Source organism: Enhydra lutris, unplaced genomic scaffold (genome assembly GCF_002288905.1).
Source record: "Enhydra lutris kenyoni isolate GAN:26980312 unplaced genomic scaffold, ASM228890v2 scaffoldscaffold71, whole genome shotgun sequence".
NCBI lineage: Eukaryota > Metazoa > Chordata > Mammalia > Carnivora > Mustelidae > Enhydra > Enhydra lutris.
Window position 1 is genome coordinate 605720 of NW_019154155.1, and position 22245 is coordinate 627964.

General features: G+C 43.6%; 1 protein-coding gene across 2 annotated transcripts in view; it reads right to left on the reverse strand.

The window, feature by feature from the left end:
• LOC111159899 (WAS protein family member 3) overlaps nucleotides 1-22245 on the reverse strand; it is a 134450-nt gene that overhangs the window by 36928 nt on the left and 75277 nt on the right. For both annotated transcript variants that reach the window (XM_022522574.1, XM_022522573.1), the window contains exon 3: nucleotides 10913-11055. In XM_022522574.1, the coding sequence (XP_022378282.1) occupies nucleotides 10913-11045 (133 nt within the window). In that variant the 5' untranslated portion in view covers nucleotides 11046-11055. The remainder of the gene's footprint in view (nucleotides 1-10912; nucleotides 11056-22245) is intronic.

A 22245-nucleotide genomic window follows, 5' to 3' on the forward strand; every position in this document is an offset into this window, starting at 1 on the left:
ATATAAAAAGGAAAAAAATATATATATATATTAGATAAACTAGTTAAAAAACGTTAAAAAAGAAAAGGGTAAAAGTTAAAAAAAAATTTAGCAGAAGAAGAAAAAAAAATTGAAAAAGAAAAAAAAATTAAAAATTAAATTAACTGCAAGGCTAAAGAATCATGGGGAGAAAGCCATGAGTTCCGTGCTTTGCTTTCTCCTCCTCTGGAATTCCGCTGCTCTCCTTGGTATTGAAACTGCAGTCCTTGGTAGGTGAACTTGGTCCTGGCTGGGTTTCTTGTTGATCTTCTGGGGGAGGGGCCTGTTGTAGTGATTCTCAAGTGTCTTTGTCCCAGGCGGAGTTGCACCGCCCTTACCCAGGGCAGTCTGAGTAATGCGCTCGGGTTTGCTTTCGGGAGCTTTTGTTCCCTGAGCGCTTTCCGTAGAGTTCCGGAGGGCGGGAATGAAGATGGCGGCCTCCCGGTCTCCGGCCCGGAGGAGCCGAGAGCCCGGGGTCCCACTCCTCAGTGCGCCCTCAGAGAACAGCGCCCAATTACTCCTGTCACCCTGGCCTCCGGCCGCGCTCCGAGCTGACCGAGCCTGCGACCGGTTCAAGGTAACCCCGAGCTTAGAGCTCACTCCTCGGCTCTGTCTCTGTAGCCGGCTTCCCCGTTCTACTACCTGTAAGCTCTGCGACACTCAGACGCCCCCGATCTTCTGTGACCCTGCGGGACCTGAGGCCACGCTGACCCCGCACGGGCTTCACCCCGGTTAAGCCTCTGGAGCGATATCCCTCAGCGGAACTGACTTTTAAAAGTCCTGACTTTGTGCTCCGCTGCTCCGCCACTTGCCGGGAGCCGGCCCCTCCCGCCGCAGTCTATCTTCCCGTCGCTTTGGATTCACTTCTCCGCCAGTCCTACCTTTCAGAAAGTGGTTGATTTTCTGTTTCTAGAGTTGCTGTTCTTCTCTTCGCTCTCCCGTTGGATCTGTAGGTGTCTGCAATCTTTAGATAAGCTATCTAGCTGCTCTCCCGCTACCTGAAGTAGTCTCAGCCTGCTACTTCTCCATCTTGACTCCTCCCCCCCACAGCTATTTTTTTTTTTTAAGGATTTTATTTAGTTATCTGAAAGAGAGAAAGAGATCACAAGTAGACAGAGAGGCAGGCAGAAGGAGAGGGGGAAGCAGGTGCCCTGCTGAACAGAGAGCCTGACGTGGGGCTCAATCCCAGGACCCTGAGATCATGACTTGAGCCAAAGGCAGAGGCTTAACCCACTGAGCCACCCTGGCACCCCCACCATAGCCTATTTTAAATTCCTGGTCTGGTAATTCCAACATCCCTACTACATCTGACTTTGGTTCTGATGCTTTACTCTGTCTCTTCAAACCGTGTTTTTCACTTTTTAATTTTTCTGTTGAAAGCCTGACATGCTATACTGGATAAAAGGAACTGGGGTGTGTAGGCCTTCAGTGACGTGTTGGGAAGGTGTGGCAGGAAGGAAAGTGTTCTGGAGTCCTATGACCTTTTTTCCCAGGTGTACTGAGGTGTAACTGACAGAACTGTGTATAATTAAAGTGTACAATGTGATGATTTGACATATATATAGGTTGTGATATACATGTATGTAGGTTGTGAAATTATTACTGTAATTGGGTTAACTTACATACCATCACTCTGTGCGTGTGTGTGCGCATATGTGAACTCAAGATCTACTTTTAGCAAATTTCAAATGTACAATATAGTATTTTTAATTATGGCCACCACGCTATGCATTTGATTCCCAGAACTTTATTCACCTATAACTAAAAGCTTGTATCTTCTGAACAGCATCTTCCCTCCCTCATAGCCCTCACCTGGTAATAACCATTCTATGTCTTAGTTCTCTGTGTTCAAATTACTTTTTTAAAAGATTCCACACATAAATGAGGTCATACAGTACTCTCTGTATGGCTTATTCCACTTACCATAAAGTCCCTTAACACATCCATGTTGCAAATGGCAGGGTTTCCTTCTTTCTCAATGCTGAACCATATTCCATTGTATATTCCATATATTCTAGATCTCCCTTTGCCCTTCATCTATCTATGGTGGTGCTATGATCTACTCTCAGTGAGCCTAGGTCCCTGGGTCTCACACCCCTCCCCCTTAGATGAGAAAGGAAGACAGAAGGGGCTGGAGTAGGTATTTCCCTGCCCCCGGGGGGTTGGTCAGGCTCTGGTAAAACCCAACCACCTTAGGCTCCAGTGAAACAGTTTCCTTTAAGGGCAGGCACTAAGGAAAACACAGAACACTCTGGTTATATTTCAAAATGGCTTCTCTTCCCCTCTCTCTGAGGGAAGCACTGTGAGAACCTGGTAGGACTCTTGACAGTAAAACTCACAGAAGTGTGGGAGCGCCCACTAAGAATGGATCCCCTAGAGCTTTTCACTCTCAAACTTGTTCTCACTGAGCCCCCAGTAATCCACTAGTCTCTCTAAATTTGGGGGCAGTGGTCTGAATTATGACCTCAGTTCTCTGAAGGATCTAAGAAAAGCTGTTAGGTTTTCAATTTGATCAGTATTTTTCTTGCTGTAGGACCAGGAATGATTTCTAAGCTCCTTAAATGTCAGACTGGAAACTGGAAGTCCCTTCAATATATTTTTCATTGCTATTTTAAAGTACTTATCTGCTACTCCAAAATTGGGGTCATCTGTGGGTCCTGCTTCTACCAACTGCTTTTTCTCTTCATTCTGAGTCACATTTTGGGGTGCCTGGGTTGAGTGTCCAACTTCTTGATTTCGGCTCGGGTCATGATCTCAGGATCTGGATACTGAGCCCTGCATCAGGCTCCACAGTCAGTGTGGAGTCTGCTTGAGATTCTCTCCTTCCGCCCCTCCCCCCTGCACGCTTGTGTGCTCTTTCTCTTTCTCAAAATAAATAAATCTTTAAAAAAAAAAATTATGAGTCACATTTTTCTCCTTTTCTATATGTCTTACAGTTTTATTTTTTCACTGAACAATGTAGCTAGAAGAACAGTAGAGACTGAGATAGAGAATGTTTAGTCCTAAGGCATATGCTTTACAGAAGACTACTACTTTAGATTGCTGATAGTATCAATTGTGTTCCTAATGTGGGAGTGAGCACAGTAAAGTTTTAGAATATTAAGAACCTCTGAACCTCTAAAATCTTTCCTTGAAGTTTTTAGATGGTCTGCTTTAGTAACATTGTAAATCAAAACAATTAGAAAAACATCTATAAATTGCATAAACCTATATACTCATGAAATAGGAAGAATAGAGAGGATAAACCAAAGAAGAACTAAACATTCAGATTTGGCTGACTCTCCAACTCGTGCTATTATGAATTATTCTACATTTAAATTCTGCTATGTAGAGATCCACCCAGGAAAAGGAGAAATGAAAAACAACCTCACTCATATTTACTTTTATAATGCCCTCAAGGAAGTATTTCTGATATTCCAGGTCAAAGGATGGGTCAAGAAAGTGCTTGAATTCCCAACACTTCTTCCTTTTTTGGGAGGGGGCTCTTATATCTGCCTCCAGCTTGCTGACAGGACTTTTATCTTATACTTTCCTATGTATACATACTCACATCGCTTCACTGGCTTTCTATTTTAGTCCACAAGAAATGCAAGCATTTATCTCAGTTTGAAGCATTAAAATTTTAAAATTCTTACTGTTTCTTCCAGTCTACTTCTGTCCAGATACAGCAATACACTTTCTTTTAACATGCCCTTTTAACCCAGCCTTAAACTGCATGGAAATGTACTTGTGATCTATTTCCTGCGCATACACTGAGTTTGAATATCTCCCCTTCCTCCCACAAATCCCATTTGGCTAAAAACATCTTAGAAATCTATTCAGGGCATGCCTTCAAAATACTTAGCTCTCTATTCTGAGTAGAACAGCACTTGGTATAATCAATTAATACAACTGCAAATTTTAGACCCGATTAGATAACAGCAAATGTGAGCAAGCCCTTAAGGTAGTATTTTTATGTTGACCTGTCATTTAGTGTCATAGGAAACAGTATGTACCATAAGGAGTATTAGCAAAAATATTAATCCCTTTTTAAAATCTCCGAGACAAAACACAGCTCCTTTCTTATTCATGCAATTACCTAAAACACAAATTACAGAAAAATAGATTTTGTAACAATTTTTTATTTTTCAAAAGATGATATTTATTTATTTGAGAGAGAGCGAGCAAGCATTCACACACACCCGAGCAGGGAGAGGGGGAGAAAGAGAGAATCTTGCAGGTTCCCCACTAGCTCGGAGCCCGACACAGGGCTCAATCTCATGACCTGGACTGAAAAGCAAGAGTCTGACGCTGAACTGATTGAGACACCCAGGGACCCCTGTAATAATTGTTTTAAAGGAAAGACATATTTAAAATTAATGGGAGTCTCAGAATTTTTTTTAAATACCAAAAGAACCAGAGATGTATGTAGTAGTTTATACAAGACTATTTATGATAGTGTTCCCCAACCCCCAAACAAGGAAACAATTTATATATCTAACAGTAGGGAAATGGTTAAATAATTATGGTATATCTTTATAATAATCTCTAGCTATTAAAAATTGTATCTTAGATGAATCAACAAAGATGCTTACTATATTGAGTACAGGCCACAAAAACATATGTATGAGATACCATTTTTATAATGGTATATATAAAGCATTACAGATTATCTTCTCTCATTAATGAAAATTTTGTAATTTTTCTCCTTTGTGTTTTCCTGTGCTTTTAAAGTTCTTTATACTATCTCAATACCATCTAATATGAGCCAAAACCTTGGGGGTGGGAGGGGAGACCCCTTTCTTTGTGAATCTTGGGAGCCTTCATAAGGGGGGAGGAGAGGAAGACCACTATAATCTATTATCACAAGAACAAAGAGAAAAGTAGTAAAAAACACCCTAGAGGTATTAAAGAGGACGTATGTCATCCTTGGCACAAAAGCCCTATGTTCCCATATTGCTGTTGTTCAAGGTTTCTTTTTTATTTTAGAGAGAGAGAACAAGTATGAGTGGGGAGAGGGGCAGAAAGGCTGAAGGGGGAGAGAATCCTCAAGCAGACTCCCTGCTGAGCATCAAGATCTGAATGGAAACCAAGAGTCATTGCTTAACCCACTGAGCCACCCAGGGGCCTTCCATGTTCTTTTCTTCAACAAATTATATAAAAATTACATTATAATATCAGTAGGAATTTGACTGCAAGATACTGTAATTTTAATTGAGCAACTAGTTGATAGGAACAAGAGTACTCAGATTATTAATCCAGGAAAATGATGAAAAAGCACTCTTGATGTAAGAGTAATTGCTACACTAAACTGTCATTTGAAGAAAAAATCAATATTTCATAGCTAGAAAACCAAATAACACATTACTAACCACAACTGTTTTTTAAAAGATGACTTCCCTGTCCCCCTCCCACTCCCCCCAGATCAAGCCTATTAGAAGTCAGGATCATGAGGCGCCTGGGTGGCTCAGTGGGTTAAGCATCTGCCTTCGGCTCAGGTCATGATCCCAGGGTCCTGGGATCGAGCTCCTCATCAAGCTCCCTACTCAGCAAGGAGTCTGTCTCCCTCTCCCTCTGTGCTCTCTCTCTTTGTCCCTCTTTCTCTCAAATAAGTAAATAAAATCTTAAAAAAAAAAAAAGAAATTAGAAACATGCAAAGAAAAAAAATCTGAAAATTACTAGACTAATTTTTTTTTTATTGGAGAAAGCTTTGGTGCTTTAGCTATGAGGCTGCTCAAGTTATAAATTTCCTCTTTCATTTCTATGACTGTTCTTAAACTCATTACAATAATCAATATTTTCTCACTGAAAAGATTTCAATTCCCTGAAAAGCCTGGTAAGAATCTCACCCTTTAAAGTTGAACATCTCATCTAGACGTAATGGGAACGTGGTACCTCCAAATTCCCCAAAAGTTATGTAGAGTTCTAGGGGTTACAGAGGTCTATTTGGTATCTGGGACCAGATTCCCTTCTTTATTACAAAGTCACTTGCACCCGCACAACACTGAACTGCCCCTAGAGATGTGGCAAGGATCGAATGAGCTGGTGAATCAGGGCCTTGATGGCTAAGTCTTCCTTTCTGGAAGAGCAAAGAAATTTCCGTGGCCTCCTGGTCTGTTCTTCCTCCCTTGGACTTACCAGAGAACCAGTTCCCCTGGACCATCACAGAAGGTCTCCCAGGGCAAGTCTCTGCTGCTCAGGCAGATATGATATGTCTATGGTCAAGGCAAATCCTTCAAGTTCCCAGGCTATCTGCCCAGATGGCCTTTTAGATGAAGTCCAGCTTCTCTCTGTACTGCTCATGCAAAGTTCAGATGGTGTGCGTCACCCACTCCAAATCTGGGGAGTGGAGGTATGGAGGGTGGTGTGAATGGCATGTGGGAGTGTCTGCAGGGAAATGGAGAAGATTAAGATGGTCCGCTCTTATCTGGACCTACTGCATAATGGTTAGATACTCAAAGGAGTAAAAAAAATACTATTTTGACTTTACCTTGGGAATTAATACTCAGTAAAAGAAGACTATTTTTTAGAAGATGTTTAATATGACAGATACATACATTGCTAAAACGTCACTTTAAAAATACCTGATGAATGACTACAAAATTAAAAAAAAAATAAAAACATTTTTAAAATTCTAATTCTTCCCAACAATTACAGATCATAAAAATATCAGATCAAAAAATATCTCCTGTAATGCAGGCTGGTGCAGCCACTCTGGAAAACAGTATGGAGGTTCCTCAAAAAGCTGAAAACAGAGCTACTCTATGACCCAGCAATCACACTACTAGGTATTTACCCTAAAGATACAAATGTAGTGATCCGAAGGGGCACCTGCATCCCAATGTTTATAGCAGGACTGTTCACAAGAGCCAAACTATGGAAAAAGCATAGATGTCCATCAACAGACGAATGGATGAGGAAGATGTGGTATAAGTATATGCAATGGAATATTATACAGCCATCAAAAATGAAATCTTCCCATTTGCAATGACATGGATGGAACCAGAGGGTGTTATACTAAGTGAAATTAAGTCAATTAGAGAAAGACAATTATCATATGATTTTACTGATATGAGGAATTCAAGAAACAAGAGGATCACCGGGAAAGGGAAGGAAAATTGAAACAAGACGAAACCAGAGAGGTAGACAAGCCATAACAGACTCTTAATCTCAGGAAACAAACTGAGGGTTGCTGGGTAGAGTGAGAGGGAAGGATAGGGTGGCTGGGTTATGGACACTGGGGAGGGTATGTGCTATGGTGAGCACTGTGAATTGTGTAAGACTGATAATCACAGACCTGTACCCTGGGGCAAATAATATTTTGTAAGTTAATTAAAAAAACCTCCTGTAATATATTTTGATTCATTGGAAAGCCCCCACAAAACCTAAAGATTCACCCAAAATGGAATATTTATTACAATGTGAGTGCTGTAGCATGTCATAGTATATTTCCTGTTCTATGACCATATCAATGTCAATTACATATACTTTTTAAAACTCTAAGTAGGCACCGAACTGATTTGTTGTATGCTGTACCTAGAGGGGCACGGAGTGAATAATCACTCATGAACTAATCACTGGTTACCAAAAGTGTGTTATTCTAATAAGTAATATTAGAATAAGTAATAAGTGTTATTCTAGTAAGTTGTTCTAATAAGTAACTAAGTATATTGGTTTCTTACAATTACATCCTTGGCATCCATATCACTCTACTCTTCTTTCTGTAAGTCGCTTTGGGCTGCAGGCACAGATCACACAAGGGACAGGAAGAAAGGAGGTTTGCTCTGCGGATCCCCGAGCTGCTCCCTGAATGGGAGGGGAAGCCCTCCTGCACCCGTCCAGGGACCAGGTCTCTCTCCCCCCTTCCACATCTCATGCTCTCTCTCACCCTCAGCTCCTGTCTCTACCTGCACACTCCTTCGCCTTCTGCGAGCTGGCTTCCTCTGCCTTCTCTTACACTCTGCCCACAACTCCCACTTCGGCCTACAGGGGGCCATCAGTCCTTCAGTCCTGGACAATGACCTTTCAGCAGCAGATCCCGTAACAAACCCACAAATTGTGTTTCTTAGTTCAAGCTTCCTGCCAGCACAGGACTGGCCCAGCTCATCTTTTCAATCCAGATGCATGGTATCCCATTCTACAGATCACATCTCTAGTACACGCTCATTCATCCTTTCTGGAGGGATTCCTAGCATCTTGTTTTAAAGCTCCCCCAGTGATCTAAGGGAGGCAGGGTTGAGACCCACTGGGGAAGCCTCACTAAGGTCAACTGTCTTTGAGGCTGGTGCCCATCCCTGAGCCACTTATGAAGCAGAGTGGGTTACGTGGACGCAGGGAAACCAAGGCTGGGTGGTACATTAGTTTCCTATTGCTGCTTCTCCTTATTGTGTCAAATGACCACAAATTTAGTGGCTTAAAACAACACACGTGAATTATCTCACAGTTCTAGAGGTTAGAAGTTTGAAATGGAGGGCCCCGGGGTGGTTCAGGGGGTTAAGCGTCTGCCTCTGGCTCACATCCTGGGATCGAGCCCCACACTGGGCTCCCTGCTCCGTGGGGAGTGTGCTTCTCTCTCTCCCTCTGCTGCTCATCCTACTTGTACTCACACTCTTGCTCTCTCTCCCACTCTGTCAAATAAATAAATAAAATCTTAAAGGAAAAAAAAAAGTCTGAAATGGATTCCTCTGGGTTAAATCAAAGTTTTGGCGGAGCTGTGTTCCTCCCGGAGGCTCCAGGGGAAAATGCATTTCCTCGTCCCTTTCCACTTTCCAGAAGTGGTCTGCATTCCTTGGCCTGTAGTCTCTTCTTCCAGCTTCAAAGCCAGCAACGGTGGATTGAGCCTCACATCACATCATTCTGACATGGGCTCTTCCACCTCCTCCTCCCACATTTAAAGGAACCCTGGGATTACACTGGATAATCCAGACTAATACCATTCTTTTAAGATTAGTTAGTAACCTTCACTTCCCCATCATGTCACACATGTTCCAAGGATTAAGATACGGACATCTTTGGAGGAGCCATTCTTATTCTGCCTACTACGAGCAGACTATATAGAACAGAAAATACTGGGTATGGGGTTTTACTCACAAGCACCATAAACATGACCAACATAATACCAGGCTGAGTATTATTACAGCATGACGTATAGCTTGAATATTAAAACTTTAATCATTTATGTTAGTTTTCATCTTTTATACTCCACATCAATAGACATTTCAGCCATAAAAACAAGAGACCAAAGCATTCTTTAAAAACAATATGAACTCAAACAGCAATATTTTTACCCCTCAATAATTTATAAGCTATTTTCCTATAATTACACAATTTATACATTTTTATCAACCACTAGCCAAAATCAATTGTAATTAGCTTAGATTCCAAAACATGTTTAAGCAATCTCCAAATTGCTTTTGCCTTAGCCAATGATTATATATTAAAAATGGAACAACACAGTACAATTCCTTTAAAGAAAAATACTTATCCACAGTGTTCCTTCTTCAAAATTAAAATAAAAGCACTTGAACATTTTCAACAAACATTTTCTTGTTGTTGAGGCGACCGGTATGTGAAATCATGGAGGTTTTCCTAGTTATTAACAGAGTTTTTGAAAAACTTAACTGTGAAAACCTGTCATCCAAAATGCATCTAAACCAGAAAGGAGTGGGACAAAGTGAGAAAACAAGATCATGATATAAATGTAAAAGTTAGGGGGAAAACATTCCAACTTCAAAAAGCTTTGAAGGAAAATGCATTTTCAGGCACATCTGAGTCTTCAGAAATGAACTATTTCTGGGTGCATGGATGGCTCATTTACTTAAGCATCTGACTCTTGATTTCAGCTCAAGGTCATGGTCTCAGGGTTCTGAGACTGAGCCCCTGCTGGGCTATATGCAGGGCGTGGAGCCTGCCTATGATCTTCTCTCTCCCTCTCTCTCTCTGCCCCTCCCCACCTCTTCTAAAAATAAAAAATAAAAACATAAATGAACTATTTTTCTTGGGTATTTCACATTAATGTTCAAAATTAAAATAACAGAAAGTCCTGGGGTGCCTGTGTGGCTCAGTCATGATCTCAGGGTCCTGGGACTCAGGTCATGAGTCCCTTTGGCTTATGGTCATGATCTCAGGGTCCTGTGACTGAACCTCGCATCAGGCTCCCCACTCAGTGGAGAGTCAATACTTCTCTCTCTCCCTCTGCCTCTCATCCCACTCCTGCATTCTCTCTTTCTCAAATAAATAAAATCTTTAAAAAAATAATAGAAAGTCCTTTTTTTCTTATACTTATATTTGCTTGGATTTATATAATCTACATGTGTAATATATACACAGTACTGTGTATATATAATAATCAGCTTATCTGTTGACCTCAATTAAGAAGTTAGTACCTGCATTTAGGTTAAAATCAGCAAATCTCACTATTTTTTGGCTTTAATCTTCGATTCACTTGGAATATTATTTAATCAACAAATATTTGAGCATCTACTCTACGCCAGGCATGTTACAAAAGTTAACAATTTTTAAATTTATCACATTAAAAAAAAAAAAATTAGTCCTGTCCAAGCTTAACCGAAAATTCACATTTTTTTAAAAAAAGTATCAATCATTTTATCCTCATTTAATAAGCTTTTAAAAATCGAACACTACTTTGAATCCACACATTTGGTCTTATCTAATAATTCGTAAACTGGTCAATTTTAACTTTACATCTTCAGCACATAAAGTTGGTATCATGAGACCAGTGATTTATTTCACACTGGGAAAATTGGGTGAGCAGGAGCAGGCTCTTTCCTTTAAAGTTGTGGTCTCTTCTTCAGACAAAATTAACCACTGAATTGAAATCAATTTGCTAATGGTAAAATTAACAACATGCCATTGGTAATCAGAAAACAGGTGCTTTAGAAATGAGATAACTTACTTAGACTGCTTAGCTGGCGTATGATAGCAGCAAGAGTACTATTGGTTACACATTCAAGTTCACTGGTAATCCCTTCAGGCAGGGCCCCCCGGCACAAGTGCCGGGGTTCGATGTTCCTCTTCACTAAAGGCATGGCTCACAATCTGAAAATTAAAAAGACATTTTTTTTTTAAAAAGCTCATATTCACAATTTAACAAATTTAGAGTTTTAATTCCCTTGAAAATTGATTCCTTCCCAGGAATTTTCTTTACCCTTTCTATGTGAATCAGCTAAATACACAACAGATGCCTAATTACTTACATAAATTTTATCAATTTCAAAGATATATAGAGAATACAATCCTACTTTTATAGAAAGATAACATAAGCAAGATTTCCAGTAAAGTATGAACTGAATACACGCATTTTTACCTTCCTTTCCTCTCTAGTGAAATGAAAAGAGGCAGAAAAGGCATAAGCCCAGAAGTGCTAACGGCAGGAAAGAACACAGCAGCCCCCAACTGGACGAAACCAACCAGATGAAGACAGAAAAGGCCATACCCAGGTGGAAATGGAGGGAGACAGGAAGTGAGCCCGCTTGGACCATGCCCACCCTCCCCAGCAAAGGCTCAGGAGCCAGAGCTGCCATGTATCCATGAAACAGGGGTTGGGGGGAGAATGGATCCCCAGCAGGGATAAGCTAATAAACCAGATATACTACAAGGATCTACAAGGATGAATATGGAAAGAGGAAAGAGGCTGGCTTTCAAAAATCCATTCGCAAATTCCTTCTCCCTTCCCGGGCTGCTCCTATTCCACCCCAGCTAGCTGTTTTACTTTCCGGTGAATTCCAGAATTTGGACTTGAGACACAAAACACGGCTAAAGATTATGGTAGGAAATGCGCTAAGGCCAAGAGTATTAAGTCAAAGTCTACAATGAATGTAAAACAGAGCTGCTCCCCATACCCTCATTCCCTAGCTCACTTCTCCAGCGAGCTCTTGGCTCCCAGAGCACTGGCAGCCTCCTTTCCACTCCCCATCCAAAGAGACCGGGACATTCCCCCCAGAATGTTGGAAAAGAAAAGATCTACAAACATGGACATTGAGCCAGGGCCTGTCCCTATGGAAAATGCCAACCAGGTCACCCTACAGTTACACCTGCCAAGAATCTCTCCCACACGATTTCCCATCAGCTTTTGATGCCTCAGATCTAAGTAAGAATGGACAGTGACCTTTCAGGAGAGCCTTCCCCAATGTTCTAGCAATTCTTTTCACTTTTGTCCTCAAGAAGTACATTATAAACTAACATAAAATCTCAACTTTTTGCTTAAGGAGGCATACGGAGTTTCAAACCTACTGCTTATGTAACCAATCTACGGCTCTTACAATAGTAGAAAATCCAATGACTGAGATTTACTGTCATTTTGACAAGATTATCATACTGCCCAACTTGTAGGAACAGAAACTGAAAAGCCTAGGACATTGGTGAGCAGTCAGACCAGCCCTGAAATGCCAGACAAATAATATCCTATTTGCTTAAACTACTGTAGTCAGATTTCGATTACTTGGAGTAAAACTTATTCCCAACTGGTACAATAATTGAATGGCATACTGTATCTAAAAACTTGGAATGTGCTAAGCATGTCATACATCTTTGTCTTTCTTCTCCCCTTTCTTTAAAATTTTGCTCGAGCATCTAATAAATACTTACCAAGCGCCTACCGCCTACCCGGGTGTTATGGCGAGTCATAAGGACCCAATGGGGACTGAAAGCAGACAAGGTCCCTTCCCCAGTGGAGCTCTATTCTACAAGGAAGCAAGACACTGATCCAAACACACAGATTAATGAACTCGGGGTCAGAAAACCATTTTGGGGGGCAGAATGCTGAGTTGTCTGCAGAGTCATGGGCAGCCTCCGGTGGGTGCGGGACATGACCACTGACTGAAATCTGAGGGGTGAATAAGGTTCCTACGATAATGTGGAGAAGGAAGCATAGGAAAGCAAAAGTGGGAAAATTTCTCTTCAATTATGCAATGTTCGACTACTTCTGTCTTATGTCCATGAAGGTGAGAGCTCAATATACTGACCATATTTTCAGATTCAAATCTACTTCACTGACTTAGGTGCATTGCCTACAGTACATCACTTCACTGCTCTGTGCCTCTGTTTCCCCCCCTATAAAATGGGGATAAGAACACTACCTACCTTAGAAAATGAGGACCTAATGAGTTATTACATATATAAATCATTTCGAACAGCCTGGCTTATAGTGGCATTCAACAACGTGACCTACTGTATTCATTTTATGCTATCTTACAGGTTATTATAATGTTAATTATTATTCCTATTATAATAAAAAATGGAACAGTTTACTAGCTGATGATTGGACCACAGAAAACAGATAATAATATTTGTATAAAAATTATGTGAAAGAAGGACACGCTCCAGGAATGAGTCCTAAAACACGCAAATTCTAGATCTCCAAGTCTCAAGGCAAAAATATAAGATCTACTGTGAGTTGCCATGACTTTCTGGGAGAATGCATTAGAACAACAGGATGGTAACTAATCACAATAGCAACAAATCAGAAAACCAGAAACTGTCATAGGGAAAAAAATATCACTGATAAACTTAATAAAAGCATAGAGTGTGGAAAGAAAGATACTGAAAACTGATCGACAGGGACTGCAATGAAATGAAGAAAATTAAGCAACAAAAATCATGATGTCCACAAAGAAGCACAGAGCGATGCGGGGGGAGGCGTACGGTGGCAAACACTCTACAGACGGCACAGAAAAGCCAGTGACCCGGATGTTCTAGCAGAATCCAAATTCGTGGGTAGTTGGAAAGCTGGTTTGTGTAACTGGCCCAGGCATGAATTAGCTTTTAAATCATTTCTTAAGAGAGGGATTTATAAGAGTTTGGAGTAAATATAAGATTCAGGAGCTGAATGCTATGCATATAATACTCCCCTCTTCCTCATTCATTTTGTACTTACTTGGTGGGAGCTAGCACAGGCCGTCCCCCACACAGGGAGTCTCTAGAAAATGCACACACGACTTTGCTGATGTTCTCAGTGGGAAGGGCTCATATCCCGCTCTGATACCCCACCCACGCCTGCCCCATCCTTCGGCTTCATATTCCGGACATCCCCCTCTGGTGTCACATAGCGTTGACTTAATACCCCGGGGGTATCTGGCAGCCCCACGGAAGGTGCTGACCCAGAGGCTTGCTCAGGATGTTATTAGGACACAAAAGAGAAAAGCTTAACTCTGTACACATGTATTAACCATGTCTCCTACACCTGGATTCTGATACTTTGACATCTTGGAGGCAGATGCAGGTCCCTGCACTGGACAGAATGCTCCTTCCAGAATTAGCCAATTCCCAGAGCTAGGGAACTCACCCAGGAGCTCATGTTTCCTATGCAAATCTACCAACCCAGAGCCTCCATCTCCTCTCTCTGCTCTCACACCCCAGGCCATTGTCCGCCCGCCCCAACCACCCCAGTGCCAGGGACCAGGCATCTAGGGACAGTAGTATGCCCCAAAACCCTCTGTAATAATCTGGCCAATCCCAAAACTGCTCGCCCCATCTCACCCATCCCTTCCCACAGGAGCCACAATAAAGGCTCTTGCCCCCATGTCCCTCTCTTGCTCCCTCTGTCTCCAGGTAGCCCCGAAAGCTGGTGCCTCCCCACGTGGCCCCCTCATGATGTGGCCCATCCCTCCTCCTGGCATCTGTAACACTTATCTTTTCACTGGCAGCCACTGCCCCATGTGTTGGCCTCACCATACGTCACCTCTTCTGTTAATGTACTGTATCTCAAAATGGCAGGGAAGTCTGAGACGGACTCCCATGAGGCACCAGGGCAGCTGCTCATCGGTGTCCCCACTGACCATTCCAAGCCAAGCTGCCACTGTGTCTGGGCCTGGAACCAGGCTGGGAATTTCTCCCAGGGTGGACTCTGAGCTTTCTGAACTCCGGGACCGCATCTACAAGTTCCATGTTTTCCACACTGACTTTTACGGTTCCCCAACAAAGCCTGAGCGCTGAAAAACCTTCTGCCAGTTGCACACACACCCTCATGTGTAGACAGACACATCTCAATCTGGCCTTCTCCTCAGGAATTTGTCTGCGGTTGTTGCAGCATTTCAGCTCTAATTAACCCGAGCCTTCATTTCTCGCAACCGTTAGGCATCTACTTGGCACTCCCACTCTCGTCTAAATACAAATGACAACAGAGAAAGGCCATGCTACTCTCTTCCCAATTTTAGACAAATTGTTCTGTGGCTCCTTTTTAAAGTTCTAATTATCTAGCAATCACTTTTATGGCTTTCCAATTCAGCGCAAAGTACTCTGACACATGTATTTTTCCCCAGATGGCCTTTATTTTATTGGACACTAATCCAGTTTTGAACAAATTGAACAGCAGGGTAGAGGTAAAGGAGAAAATGTTGGGTCAGTCATTACTCTTGAAAATGCTTTGCAGTGCCAAAAACAGACATGTAATGAACTAACCCTGTTAGTCACCAACAGACGACTTAAGTACGCCTCTCAACTCCTTCGCTGGAAGAACTATGACCCTTCCAGATCATTCTTCCAGGTTATTCTGTATGCTAAGAAAAATACCCAAAGATTACTAATCAGATGTGTAAGGATTATTAGAGGTTACATAAGGCATTACTATTAAACCTGCAGTCTGTCCAGCTTTTCTGGGAAAGTTTCAATTTAGAGAGAGACAACCTGGTTCACATAACAGTGAACTAGATTCCAGATGCGGCTGAAACCAGGCCAGAGCCCTTCCCTGGGAATTCAGAAGTGGGACCCCCACACCCCGCTCAGCAGCTGCTCTCTTGAACGGCAGGGATGGGTAAGTCTTCCACCACAGGAAATGCAGATCGGCAGGGTTAGTTAGCAGCAAGGGAACAGAATGACGTAACAGACTGGCAAAGACAAGAGACAGACAAGGACACCCTAGATTGCCCAATCTCCCTCAGATGGCACGGCCAATGAGGAGAAGATGCTTCCACCCAGCCTCCCCTCCCCGCCTTCACTGGGGGGTCAGACTTGCCTCCCAGTTTAATGGCTCTTCCAGCCTTTTCTCGCTTCCTCTATTTCTTGCCACACAGGTACTTCCCCCAACCAGATCCTCACAGGTGTGATCCCATCTTGAGGGCTGTCTCTTGAGGACCCAGACGAATCCAAGTGGCTGCTAGAGTGGTCTGGGAAAATGAGTGGTAAGACAGGGATCTGGGCCTTGCACACAGACCACTCTGCAGGCAACGAGCAGGCCGTCTGAATGGGCAGGCATGGAGAGCGCTGCCACGAGACTGTGGTGCGCTGGCAAGAGATTTCTGTTGTAAGGGACCCGGAAACTGTCCTGGTAGAGAGAAAGGCCATGATGGGCATAATAAGGCAGACCCCTGGAAGACACAGAAGGAAAAGCATCTACAAAAACAGCACAGTTGGCTAGCTACTGCTAGTGTGTACTGGTGGCATGCCAGAGGGTAACAAAGTATTGAAAGCTATTCACAAGGAGTTAATAGCTAGAAGCGGGAACATTCGAGCCTTCCTGGTGGGTGTGAACAGGTCCTCATCGTGACCTGTAATGGAACTGTGGACCTAACTGTGACAGCTCTGGAGCTCAGGACGTTCAAGTGCTCAAAGTGCTCTATTATTACGCAGGTCCAGGCTGTGGCTTTCAGGAATCCTAACAACTGGAACAGGGACTTCTGATGGACACCCACGTTGATGCTGACTCCAAACACCTCCCCACCGCCCACCAGGACCCTCCAGAAGCGGTCAGCACACCACTCTAGAGGCCTCCCCGCCACCAGTCAGCAGGTGCACTAGTGGCACACAACCCTTCCCCGATGTCCCGTGGGTGCCCAGTGCCAGGCCTGGGCAGGGAGACTGACAGGTGCTGACTGGGGCGGACAAGCCAGTGGTTGATGGTTATGTTCTGGAGGCCCTCATAAGACACACGCTTCTAGAGCGTGGGAGATAAATTCAATGGAGGTTCCGGGTCTGATGACTCTGGTGACGCTTCTAGGGGTGTGGCGGTAAGGGCATGCTGGGATAGTTCCTCTTAAGTAAAAGACAAACCTATAGGGAAGGAAGCACAGGGACTGTTAGGTTGGGTCCTCGGGGCAACCTGGCCAGAGACTGGGTGACACAGCAGCTGCCAGCTCTGAGTGTGGCCCAGAGCTCAAAAAGACTCTGTCTCAGGGCCAGGCTTGGCACAAGCAACATGATGTTTGGGCCATATGACCCAGCGACCCTGGAATGTGCAGGCTGTGTTTGTAATGGTAAAAGGCACATATGGAGCCCCTGGCAAGTTCCCGGGGAAAATCAAATGCATGCCCCCTGGGATTCCAAAGAAGGTCATGCCATCACAGCAAAGAATGACATACCTTCAGAAAAAGCTCTTGGTGTGTGTATTACCAGGCCCTGGTAGAGATCATGGAGCAGGAAGGGCCCAAGTAGCCAAGGTTCCCCTTGGTGAGTGAAGACTGTAGGTCAACTGGTCCATCAAGAGATGGAACTGGCACGACCCAGATCAAGCCAGAGTGAAAGGCATGGCTGACTCCCATGAGCAGGAAGTCCACACCTCCAAGCCACTCATCACAGCAAATGCGCATCCCACGCCCTGTACCTCTGGTGATATCCTGACTTGTGTATCTAAAGGGAGGAAGACGGCAAACGTGAGCTGGGTTGACAGGTCAGCCTGACAAGGCAGGGGTGGCGGGGGAGGACCAAAAAGCAACCATGGCTTTGGGACAGCAGCATTTGGGGATGGACCTCGAAGATTCTGGAGAGGAACCTCTTCCCCCACATGAGGCTGTGAGCAATACACCAGTTCACACTGCATTGCAGAGACGGAGTTGTCGCGGCTGAAAATATGGATACTGGGCTGCCTGTCTGTGTGATCAGGGGACTGGTAGGAAAGGAGCAGCAATATCAGCGACAAGACAGTCTGGATAAAAGCAAGCGGGTGGAAATTTGGGAGAGTGGCCATCATGTGAAGACTTTTGTATCACGCCAACCCTCACTGCAAAGGATCCCACCCTGGAAAAGGTTCTGCATACAAAGGGGACAAGACCCACAGGGCTGTAGCATCAGCCCCCCAGAACTGGCCTGATGGGATCCCATACATCGCTGCATCTGACCAGGGCCCCACTTCTCAGCAGTATCATACACCCCACCACCCAGATGCGGATGGCCCCAGTGAACGCTGGAGTAGCCTTCTGAAAGTACACTGAAGCACTAGCTCAGGAGAGCCTGAAAGGACGGACACCGTGCTTCCCCATGCAGTCTGTTACGTCAAAGACCTCTCTAGGGTGCCATATGCCTAAGAATGACATACCAGTTTAGGAAACCAAGGGGTAGAACCAGGACTGGCTCCACTTAGCATCACTGCCAAGAGCCCACTGAGGGGTTCTGTGCTTCCAACCCTGCACCACCAGACACTGCAGGGCTAGGGGTCGGAGTTCCCCAGATAGCTCACGCTTGGCAGAGGCATGGTCAGGGTCCCAGTGAACTGCACGCTCTGGATCTGGACAGTACTCTGGACTCACTGGGCCAGGGACCAGGAAGTCAAGAGGAGTCCCCCATAAAGGCAGAGGAAGCTGACTCTGAGCAGGAGCAAGGGCTGTGTTTACACAAGGAGCAGGGAGGAACATGTGTGGAGACCGGCTGATGCCCATCTTGTCTGCTTCTGGGATCCGGATCACTGAATGACTTATGTTACTTAGGGTACTAATTCATGTGTGTGCACGCGTGCCCATATCCACTGCACCCATCACCTGTCCAATGATCACCTAACTCATCACTCATCACTGTTAAGTTATTTCTCAGGGTGGGGATTGTTCTCTGCCCTCGTTTCAGGAAAGTTTCCTTACAGGGCAATTTTGCGCTTGCTTCTACTGAGACCCTGGCACAGGACCGGGGTTCTAATTTCTCACTGAGAATTCAAGGTTTTTTCTGACTTCTGGAGCCCCGGGCAGATAGCAAGCCATTTCTCTAGGTTGGCGAGCAGTTTTTCTACTCCATTTTCAAGGGCTCTGACAACCATCTGAACATGCCAGCGTTCACTCGGAGGACTCAGTTCCACCTTGCTGCTTCAGGCTGGCCCAAGACACACTTCCGCACCCTGGCCATCATTAGAACCTAGCCTCCAGCCCTGTTGCAGTGTCCCTCCCCCTCCAGACCCCCACAGCTTCCAACACCCATGGATGGGCTACCAATGTGTTCCTTTCAGCATGGTAATGTTATTAAAAACTCATACACGGGGAGTGCCTGGGTGGCTCAGTGGGTTAAGCGTCTGTCTTCAGCTCGGGTCATGATCTGGGAGTCCTGGGATGGAGCCCGCATCCCCACATCGGGCTCCCTGCTCAGCGGGGCATCTGCTTCTCCCTCAGCAACCCCACCCACACTTGGGCTCTCGCTTTCTCAAATAAATAAAGTCTAAAGAAAACCCCACACATACACGCACACACTCTCAGTTAGGCTTGAGCCAGCATGTCTGAGTTCTCAGCAACTCGAGTAGCTCACTGCACTGCCTACAAATCACATGTGAGGACGCTCTTAAGAACCCCAGCCCGAGCTCTGCCTCTCCTTCCATCACTGTTAATGCATCATGCTTCCCTGTTCCTCTAACCCTCCCCGATGTGGTCCTCAAACTCTGAACAACAAGCAGTGACGCACATCAACCGGTGACGAGGTTTCATGAAAAACCGAAAGGGATTGGTGACTAGCAAGGGATGACAGGGATCGAGTGGGTAAAAACGGGGAAGGCAAATAGCATAAACGTACACTCTACTCTGATTTATGTATTAACCTTAACAAATTAACCCCGCGTCCCTGTGTGTGCTCATTACACTTCCCCTGTCTGCCTTACGGCTGGTTCAGAGGCTCACACGAGAATGTGTGTGTTGGGGGTGGGGGAAGTAACATACTAATGGTACTATTACTTTAAAATAAGATATGTATGGGGCGCCTGGGTGGCTCAGTGGGTTAAGCCGCTGCCTTCGGCTCAGGTCATGATCCCGGGTCCTGGGTTCGAGCCCCGCATCGGGCTTTCTGCTCAGCAGGGAGCCTGCTTCCTCCTCTCTCTCTGCCTGCCTCTCTGCTTACTTGTGATTTCTGTCAAATAAATAAATAAAATCTTTAAAAAAAATAAGATATGTAATATTTTCCCCCAATTTTATTAACTCTACAATTAACCTATACCTGTTCACACTTTCCTATAGCATGATTAATTGGATGTTTTTTTCTAGAAAGTCATAAAAGCAATCTCAACAAATGTTTAAAGCAGTATAAAGTTCTCTGAATGTCCCTTCCCAAACCATTCCTGTCTACACCAAACCATCTGGGACAAGCAGTCATCTTAGCAATCCAAATAATTGGTGGATCTTTCCAGATCTCTAACAGTTACCAATTTTCAGTTTAATTTCATTGTATTCAGAGGACATGCTTTGTCTGAATTTGTCCAAATTTGTGGGGATTTGTCTGATGGCCCCCAAAAAGGGTCTTGGTTCCACAAGAATGTCACACAGATGCATATTCAGCTGTGGTGACTAAGACGATATGATATTCTGAACTGATTCTTTGTAAACATGTTCTATGAACTGTGAGGCGGGCTGGAGCTGCCAACAATAATTGTTAGATTTGTCAATTTCTCCCTTGAGTTCTATCAGTTTTTGTTTATGTATTTGGAAAGTCTGTTGTTGAGTCTATATACACATTTAAGATTATTAAGTCTTCTTGATGAAAAACCCCAATGTCTTTATGTGATGCTCCATTTATCCCTGGACATAATCACTGTCCCAAAGTCTACCTCAGTCATAACTTCTTTTGGTCAGTGTTTATGCAATATAAGTTCTTCCTTTCAACTTTAACCTTTCTGTGTCTTTATATTTAAAGTAGGTTTAAAATATCATGTAGTTTGATCTTGCCTTTTTTTTAAAAAGATTTTATTTATTTATTTGAGAGAGAGAGAGAGAGAGATCACAAGTAGGCAGAGAGGCAGGCAGAGAGAGAGGTAGAAGCAGGCTCCCCGACGAGCAGAGAGCCCAATGCAGGCCTCGATTCTAGGACCCTGGGATCATGACCTGAGCTGAAGGCAGAGGCTTAAGCCACTAAGCCACCCAGGTGCCCTCAGTCTTGCTTTTTTATCCAGTCTGACAATTTCTGGCTTGTAATTGGTGCGCTTCGATCATTTACGTTCAATGTAATGTTGGTATGGTAGAATTTAAACCTTCCATCTTGCCAGTGGTTTTCTATAGGTCCCATCTGCTCTTTGCTCCATTTGCTTCTTTCTGTTTTCTTATAATTATTTTGTATTATGTCATCTTATCTCTATAGCTGGCTTTTATTCACTTTTGTTTTAACTTTTTTTTTTAAGCGGTTTCCCTAGGTCTTAAAATATGTTTAACATACCACAGTCTACCTTCAACATAGTTGTGAACAGTAACTCTGGAAGAGTGCACTTGTTTTCTTCCTCCAATGCTGTGTCCTATGGCATCATACATTTCACTAACATTATAAATCCATAACACACTGTTATTTTTACTTTGAACAATTACTGTATAAACCAATTAAAAATAAAAAATAAGTGTTTATATTCACTCTCATTTTTCATATCAGGGTCTCTTCATTTCTTTGTGTAGATCCAAACTGCCATCTGGCACTTAGAACTTCTTTTAACATTTCTTTCTTTTTTTTTTTTTTAAATCATTTTTTTAAAATTTATTTTCAGCATAACAGTATTCATGGTTTTTGTACCACACCTAGTGCTCCATGCAATCCGTGCCCTCTCTAATACCCACCACCTGGTTCCCCCAACCTCCCACCCCCCCACCTCTTCAAACCCTTCAGATTGTTTTTCAGAGTCCAAAATCTCTCATTGTTCACCTCCCCTTCCAATTTCCCCCAACTCCCTTCTCCTAACTCCCCATGTCCTCCATGCTAGGGCTGATCTCCTGGCAATAAATTCCCCCACCTTCTGTTTGTTTGAAAAAGTCTTTAAATGGCTCTTATTTAAAAAAAAAAAAAATTTTTTTTTTTTTTTTAAAGTAGGCGCCACACCTACTGGGGCCTGAACTCACTACTCTGAGATCAAGACTCAGCCAGCCATGCACCCCTTATTTTCTAAAAGATATTTTTTGCTAGGTATAGAAATTTGGATTGACAAGATTGTGCTTTTTGTCTTTTGGAACTTTAAAGATGTTATTCTAGTATTATTCTTATCTTTGTTCCTCCATTTGTAATGTTCCTTCTCCCTATGGCTGCCTTCAAGACCTTCCTCTTTATCTTTGGTACTTTGGCAGCTTGGTTCTTGTGTTTATA